Raw genomic sequence first — 8579 nt, 5'->3', positions numbered from 1 at the left:
CTCCTAGGTCCCTCAACACCCCGCAGGACCTTACCATTTACTGTATAAGTCCCACCTTGGTTTGACTTTCCAAAGTACAATACCTCACACTTATCTGCATTGAATTGCATTTATAATGATTGGGAGGATGATGTTATGGAGGGATTCTAAAACAGGATCCAAAATTTAAAATCAGGAGTGTTGTCTGACCAGGAGCCAGAATTGTTCCAGAAGCAGATGGGCGAATTTGATTTGGTACAGATTAGAATATGATTAGCAGTATTTTGCAATGCATATGTTGGGTAGGACATGGAAGATTGGCCAAGAGTGTATGGAATAGTACAGTGTAAAGGGACGAAGATGATGATTTCAGCTGGAAATAGCTGAGGCTGGGTAGAAATAGTGATATTAAAGATGTGGAAATAGATGTTTTCAGAGATGGACAGACTATGGAGTTGGTAGTTCAGAGTTAAAACGGACAAAAGTAGTAAATTATGGATTCAACCAAAGACTGTGGTCAAAGAAGGAACTAAGTGAGAAGGGATCAGATATTAACTGTAAACATTTGGAAGACCAAAACCAATGAAGCACTTCAGAAATGTAGTCACTATTGTAAGATAGGACTAATCTGATTTTTAAACTGATGCACAGCAAATTTAAAAAAAAATCACACCTTTATCATTGTCTTTTCCCTTAGAAAAGAATTAAGTGGTTCGGGAGGGCCAACAAGATTTGAAATCCAGACAGTGGCCCAGTTTGATAACCACAACTCCCAGGTATGGCGTGTCAGCTGGAACATCACTGGTACGGTCTTGGCGTCCTCTGGAGATGATGGCTGTGTCAGATTATGGAAAGGTGATCTTGAATTTGAAAGCATGCTTAGATTAATGTCAAACAATTAATGTTGCTTGTGTACTATGGTAATGACTGAGAGTTTTAGCTGATGATTACATTTTGCTGGATTAAGTTCAAGAATAAGATTAGGTGAATGGTTATCAGTAAGTTGATATTATTTCACTTTCCATTTTGCTATAGGAATTCTTAGCTTGGTGCATGGGTATTATCACATAGTATTTAATATTAAGATTTAATTATTACATGTTTTGCAGTAACGTGACATTTTTTGCTGTTTGGATGATGGAAAAAAGTATTATTATAACCTTTTGATTTTACCTGTAGTGATATAAACTGAAAGTTGGTTAAGAAAGACCAATAATACTTCTTAGATAATTGGTCATTAATGGGTCACCTTATAAGATTATCATTGCTGTTAGGAGATCAACAAACTCAAAGAAGATCTGTAGCTGTCAGAGCTTAGGGGCTTATGACCACAGTCATCTAAGTATCGTCAGTTAGGTATTCTCAGATAGTTTATTGTGTTTGTTAAGATTCATCAATGTTGGATATGATGCGACAGTTAGTTAAACAAAGAAAATAAATGACCCATGACAGATGAAAACACTTTATTGATCCTGAAGCCATTCTTTAGAATTGTGATGCAGAGGAAGTGGACTCAAGAGGATTCCAAAGTGATGGGGTTTTTGTCCCCAACGTTTCGCAGTCTTTGGTGGTACTAGTCTCTATCCTTCCCTCGGGCTAATGCAGAGCGACTCCTGGTTTTCTCCCAAGAACATGATGGCTGGTACTCTGGACACTTTTTACCTCAATTTTTCTCTCCCTTTCTTGCCCACTTCTCCACTATCACTACCACCTGGTAATTCTGCTGGCAACCATTGCTGTGTCAATCACCATGGCCGAAAACCATAGGTCAGCTGCTCAAGACATCAGGGTGACCATTCTCCCTTTGCCTACCTTCATTCGCAAGTTAGTTATCATTCTCTCTAAGAACAAAAGTTCCCATTTTCTGAAACATTCCATTGTTGATAAGGTACATATAGTACTAGATAAATCTTTGACATCAGTTCATTGAAATATTGTGATTAAGATAGAAACTGATGACATGTATTTACAACAGCAAGGGCTCAACACGTATGGAAGGGAGATTGGGAATGTGGAATTTTGTGAGAAACTAAAAGAAATCTCTTCTGTAACATCATTTAAAGGCAGAGGATACTCATTAAAAAGAACACCACTATATGGCAGAACGAGTGGATGTTTAGAACACAAAGCTAATTGAAATTATCTAGTTTATGCTTAATATGCAGTTATAACTGAACCTAATTTTCTTTATTTTCAGCTAACTATATGGATAATTGGAAATGTACTGGCATTTTAAAAGGAGATGGAAGTCCTGTAAATAATGCCTTACTCCAGCAGCCAATGGGTGGTCTTGGTTCTTCAGCATTTAACAGTACCACCGCACAGAATGCGCTGAATGGAACATCTTCTGCAGGAAGGTAGGTTGATGGTGCCTTCAGTTCAGAAGTATTGATGAAGATTTGCAGGACAATAAACAACTGTGTACAGTTCTGGTTGCCCTGCTAGAGAAAGGATATTATCAGATTGGAGAGAGTTCAGAAAAGATTTACCAGGATGTTGTCAGGACTGGAGGGTTTGAATTACAAGGAGAGGCTGGATAGGCTGGGACTTTTTTCACTGGAACGGAGGAGGTTGAGGTGACCTTAGAGTTTTATAAAATCATGAGCTGCATTGATAAGGTGAACATCAAAGGTCTTTTCCCCAGGGTGGGGGCGTTCCAAACTAAAGGGTATATTTTTAAGGTGAGAGGAGAAAGATTTAAAAGGGACTTGAGGGTCCAAGTTTTCTCAGAGTGTTTGGTGTATGGAATGAACTGCCAGAGGAAGTCCTAGCTGCAGGTACAGTTACAACATTTAAAAGACATTTGGACAAGTACATGAATAGGAAAGGTTTTGAGTGATACGGGCCAAACGCAGGAAAATGGAACTAGTTTAGTTTGGGAAACTTGGTTGGCATGGACAAGTTGGACTGAATGGTCTGTTTCTATGCTGTATGATTCTATGACAAGGCCACTGTTTGGGAGTTAATAAATTTTGTTTGACTATTTTTAGCATTGCCTAAGTTGGCTTTACACTATGGCAGTAGAACATGGAGGATCCCGTGGACATGCAGACCAAGTGTGAAATCTGGTAGTAAATACTAATTGGCTTCACTGAAACTTTATGATGTAAACATTTCTTTTATGCTGGGTTGGGACTAGAAGCTGCTTTCAGTGAAAAAGATTAAATGGGTGCACCTAGAAACATAGAAATAGGAATTCAGCCCTTCATGCCTGTTCCGCCATTTGGTGCAATCATGCTGATCAACCAACTCAGTATAATGGCCATCTTGCTCAACATGGGGCTGAAGTAAGAAACTTGCCATTTGGCAAATAGAGTACTGTGGCAAGCTTTGTTCATGAAACAAGATACTATTATTGCTTTTTTTTTGAAACTTACTCCTTTATGCTTGTACATTCAATCTTTTGCAGATTTTTGAGCGATTGAATCAACTTTTTAAAAATGTATTACTTGGTTAAAAAATAATTTCCTGAATAAGCCTCTAACCGCTGAGCATTAACCTCCAAGATGCACAGGTTCTGCATATAAATTTTGAGTTTATTTCGATGGACTTATTTGAAAAAAAACAGAATATAGTCATTGCTATAAATCAGATTCCATAAAGTCCTCAAGATGAGGAATCGATAGTAACTCGTGTTGTGCCCAAATGGTTGTGCATGGTATCCATAACTCTGAAGTTGTTTCTTCTTGAAGTATTGATGCATGTAATGTTGAAATGCATCTGAAATAATGAATGTCTAATCTAATAAAAGAACAAAAACTGTGTAACAAAGTGTGATTTCAAATGCTTGGAACCAGAAACCATCCTCATGGCACAGAATACTGTCTGTTGCACTTAAATGTACATAACTCTGAGCTTATACATATGGGTTAAAATATTTTAATTTTTATGGTTTGAGTAAACCAAATCCCAAAATTCTGTGTATGAGGCAACAGTAATAATGTGTTAGATTTATTGTAGATCAGCATTACTGTCTTAAAGAAACAATATAACGAAAACCTCGATATCAAAGAATATAATTAAAGGACAGAGGCTAGTTGAGATAAATCACTTCGTCTTCCAACACATATGGAGACACTTCATTGATAGCATTTATGATGTAGTGTAACATCAGAGAAACCTCCTGTAGATTACCAATTACAATCTGTTCAGTGGTTTTTTTGAACTGTGTTTTGTATTTAAATTGGAGAACATAGGTAAGGGTTTTTCTCTGGCCAGTAATCTTCTTTCGCTCCATTTATTTGAAGTGTCAAGTGTTTTGTCAGTGGTGTCCGATCCCAACTGACTGGAAATTTAACCTCCTGATTCCTTTCCTTTTAAAGGATGCTTTGGTTAAGTATGGAAAATTGTAGGGGCAAATCATCTTTAATGTGTGGCATGGAAGATTACTTTCAAAATCAATCCAAAATAGTGTGTCAACTGAAGGTGCCTCTCACCCCTTCAGATGTACTCCATTTTTGAATTTGAATTTGAATTTGAATTTGCTGTACTGCGATGCAGGTCAGTGGTTGTGGACATTGCTTTCTGCCTACACGATTTGTATTCACTTATCAAAGTAACAATTTTTGGAGCAATCGACAAAGGATTTGGGTTTCTTGATTCAGCTGTCAAAATGAAAGTTGCATCTGAAATGTTATTTTCTCCAGCCATTAACCCCATCACCAAAACATTTATCAAATAGAAAGGATTACAGACATTTTCAAATTTGAAACGTAGTATTTGTTCATTTTTTTTTCTTTTAGGAAACCTTGATACATCTTGCCATCTGCACATATTATGCCCTTTTCAACAGACAGAAAATTCAGCTGATCTCAAGCTAACTGGAATAACTTTGCTGTTTTGCTGCTTGTTGCATGCACACAGGAATGAAAAACGAACTCCTTTATCCCCTCCCCAGCGTCATCTGATATCACTTGAGGCCAACTAGCAACCTGCTTACTAATAATCTTGGATGGAAAGCTTTATAAAATAGATTTTTTTTCCCTGTTTGTTAGTGTTTCTTTCCTGAATACGTTTGACATTGTTCTTGAACAGTTGACTTCAATGTGCTGGAAACTTAGGAGAAGCACGTTTTGCTTTACCTTACAGAAGCTTGAAAGAACTCTATTTTGCATCTTCTGTGGCTATATAAATACATTAAGTTGATGGTAAATTACTACTTTTGTAAAAACAAAATTAAGAAAAACACTGTAAGTGAATAAGGCTGAAGGAAAATACAATTTAACTAATTTGATTTTGAGCTGCGTTAATTTTCATTCTAAACAACAACTACACACACAGCAACACCACACATTCATTGAGCTCTAAAGTAGGGATATACAAATGCAAACAGATATGTTCTGTTTTTTTAATTGTGGGACCAGTATTCTATGTGTTCTAATTAGAATTAAATAAATTAAGAATCACATTGACACAGTATTGTGTGTGCTTGATTTTTTCAGTGTTGGATTTTAGGTTTTGTTTTGTTTGCAGTATTTCTTCTAATACTGATGCATAAGCATTGTGTTTACATTATGATGGAAGAACTGTTTGAAAATACAGATGAGGGGGCATTGGAACTATTGGATAACATTTTCTTACTGTGGTCTGTTTGCTGAACCACGACCCAGTATTTTATTTTTATTTTCAGGCATGTGTAACTTTCATTTTCTAATATTCACCACATATCTCTTTGTCTTGTGTTCTTTTTCTCCCATTTTATTCTCTCACCTGTGTATTCCCATCTACATTGTTTCAGGTATTTCTTTCCCCCTTCGGATCATGCTCGGGCTGGATCAAGATGGTCCAGTTATGCCCAGCTTCTTCCTCTTCCTCCTCCTCTTCCTCTTCCTCCTATGGCAGAACAGTCTTGTGATGCTGATGCAACTCACCTTCAGTATCGTAACCCTCACGGTCAATACTCCTGCAGAACTCTCAATTCCTTGCCAGAGAATGAGGGGGTGCAATAAAAAAGCATACTTATGCAGAGCCGGTAATTGTATATGTGTCTGCTGAGTTAAATTTACGCCCTTCCTCATGTTCTCTGTATTGTAGATAGTTTATTGATATTCCAACAATCATACATTATGTAAATAATCTGATGTTGAATTGTCTGTTTCAGTCACTCCAGTAGGTCCAAGTGAGTGGAAAGCTGCATTTAACATCTATATACAATAACGAACAGCTAATAGACCAAGTTAAACTAACAGAATTATGTGCCTTAGAAATGCCTACTGTTAATTGATTTTTAATGAAGATTAATTTGTATCGTAAAGGAATTCTGAAAGAAATATTTAATTTTGAAATGATCAATTGTTACAAATGTAATTTCTGGTGTTAAAGTTGAGAGAAAATTGTGTAATATGTGTTACCAATCTAAAACAGAGTGGTGCATGGCAGTTGGCAAGATGACCATATGAGCTGAATGAGAATGCCATTCCTGTCTTTGAGCTGAAATAGATCACGCACAGTCAGTATTTTGCTAAACATTTGTACAGGTAATGGTAAGAAATTGCATTTAAAAATCAATGGAGTGTAAAATTATTTTGTGAAAAAAATAAAGATACATGCAAACAATTGACTCAATTACAGTATGTGTTTGCATCCATTGGTGGGGGAAATGATAGTAGTCAAGTCATTGAGTGGCAATTTTGTCTCTTAAATAGCATAAACATTTGAAAATGATACATTTTCATAAAATCCACAGTGTGGAAGCTAGCCATTCAGCCCACCAAGTTCACACCCACCCTCTGAAGAGCAGCCCACCCAGATCCAGCCCCCTACCCTGTAAGCCTGCATTTCCCAAAGCTAATCCACTTAACGTGCAAATCTTTGGACTGTGGGAGGAAGCCCATCCAGACACCAGAAGAATGTGCAAACTGCAAGCAGACAGTCACCTGAGGACAGAATCAAACCTGTGACCCTGGTGCTGAATCACTCAGCCATCGTGCTGCTTTTTAAAGTGAAGTGATTTTAGGATGACAGGCTGGTAGCAAACAGAATAATAGATTTGTGCTGGAAAAAAGTGACACACTTTGTTGAATTTTTAAAAATTCAGTGAGTACTGATGCAAAATACCACAAATCTAAGACTATTTATTTGGAGCTGCAAGTATAGGATAATCTTAACATGGGTCGTGTATATTTTGAATATATGTTTTGGATGTCAATATATGTGATGGCCATAAAAATGATATTAACAAAGAAAAGTAGCTAACAAAAATAATCTGACGTTTCCGGTCGAGACCCTTTTTTTAGAGGGAGGAGGGTAACATCTTTAAGGTAGGCATCCTTAGAAGACCCAAAACGTCAGCTTTCCTGCTCCTCTGATGCTGCTTGGTCTGCTGTGTTCATCCGGCTCTACACCTTGTTATCTTAGATTCTCCAGCATCGGCAGTTCCGACTATCTCTGTAACAAAAATAATCTATTCCTTCCAAAGTAATTGCATCTCTAAAGTATAGTAAGTCCCAAGTTGTTTTTTTCCCCTGCAGAAGTTAACTTCTTTTTCCTGTATTGAGCTTTCCAATGAGCCTTCAAAATAGCAATACAAAAATACTATTAAAATGGAGTACGGCAGGATTGATATTTTAAAATAGACTGCAAATTGATTATACTTAGGCAAGACCTTGTTAGTCTGTCATGAGTGAAAGATGGAGTTGTTCTTCTTTATGAATAATTTGGATGAAGACAGCAGAAGTTCAAAGACAATACAAAAATATGCAGGGATTTCAGGCATGAAGTCTCAACGAAGACAGAAAATGCTGGATCATAATCGGCAACCTTGGCACTGATATTTCACCCATGTACTAATTTAAAATCTGATTTTGGATATGGCCAATTCACATACACAAGTAACCACAACAGGCAAAGATCCTTTTGTGGAAAGAAAGGGAATTGTGTAAAGGGAATATAATGAGTACAGATCACAGTTAAATAATATTATAATAGATGGCAAATAAAAATGATGAGAATAATGAAATAGGGATATACGAGATTCAGAGAATGTGAATAGTGAAAGCAGAAGGGTGGTATGTTAATATAGCAACGGGCATATATGCTGCATTTTTAACAATTTCAAAAGAATGTTAGCAAACCAAAGGACACAGCCACATGGGGTGGGTGACTAGAATAACTCAAATTACAGCATGTTCTGTAGGTGAGTTTCAAGTAAGGGAAAGGCATGTTGACATCAAGGTTGTGGATCATCCTACCCAATTTCACGAATAAACAATCCCTATTTCAAGAAACCTGGATTCCCATGCTCCTCCCCAAGAAGAAAACTATCAGTCGACCCATCCTACATCACCAACACCCATTGCCAGAAAGAAGATGGGAGCCATGGTTGTGGTTTGAAAATTGCAATTTGCCTATCGAAGTATTTTAAAGTTGTATGATAGTTCATTTTCTGACCACCTATCTCCACCATGGTCAATATGCCAGCCTATTGCCACCTCCGCATATTGGTTCATCTGTTGTTGAAAACTCCTTTCGCCTTTATTCTTAATATCACAGTACACTTATTAACAGCCTCCAATCTTCGAGCCTACAAATATTGTACTCGTGCTAAACTTAACTCACTTCAATTTTCATTTGCTCATTACCTATTTTCACTGATTCTCTGT

At 37.1% G+C, this 8579-nt stretch overlaps 1 protein-coding gene across 1 annotated transcript in view; it reads left to right on the top strand.

Annotated features, from left to right (window-relative positions):
- Positions 1-6543, top strand: part of seh1l (SEH1-like (S. cerevisiae)) — a 19794-nt gene extending 13251 nt beyond the window's left edge. The window contains exons 6-8 of the mRNA XM_048596197.1: positions 649-834; positions 2177-2336; positions 4722-6543. Of these exons, the coding sequence (XP_048452154.1) occupies positions 649-834; positions 2177-2336; positions 4722-4731 (356 nt within the window). The 3' untranslated portion in view covers positions 4732-6543. The remainder of the gene's footprint in view (positions 1-648; positions 835-2176; positions 2337-4721) is intronic.
- Positions 6544-8579: the final 2036 nt, after the last annotated feature.

Source organism: Rhincodon typus, chromosome 4 (assembly GCF_021869965.1).
Source record: "Rhincodon typus isolate 14 chromosome 4, sRhiTyp1.1, whole genome shotgun sequence".
In the NCBI taxonomy this organism is placed as follows: domain Eukaryota; kingdom Metazoa; phylum Chordata; class Chondrichthyes; order Orectolobiformes; family Rhincodontidae; genus Rhincodon; species Rhincodon typus.
Note: the sequence above shows the minus strand (reverse complement) of the source record. Positions and strands in the feature narration are given on the sequence as shown.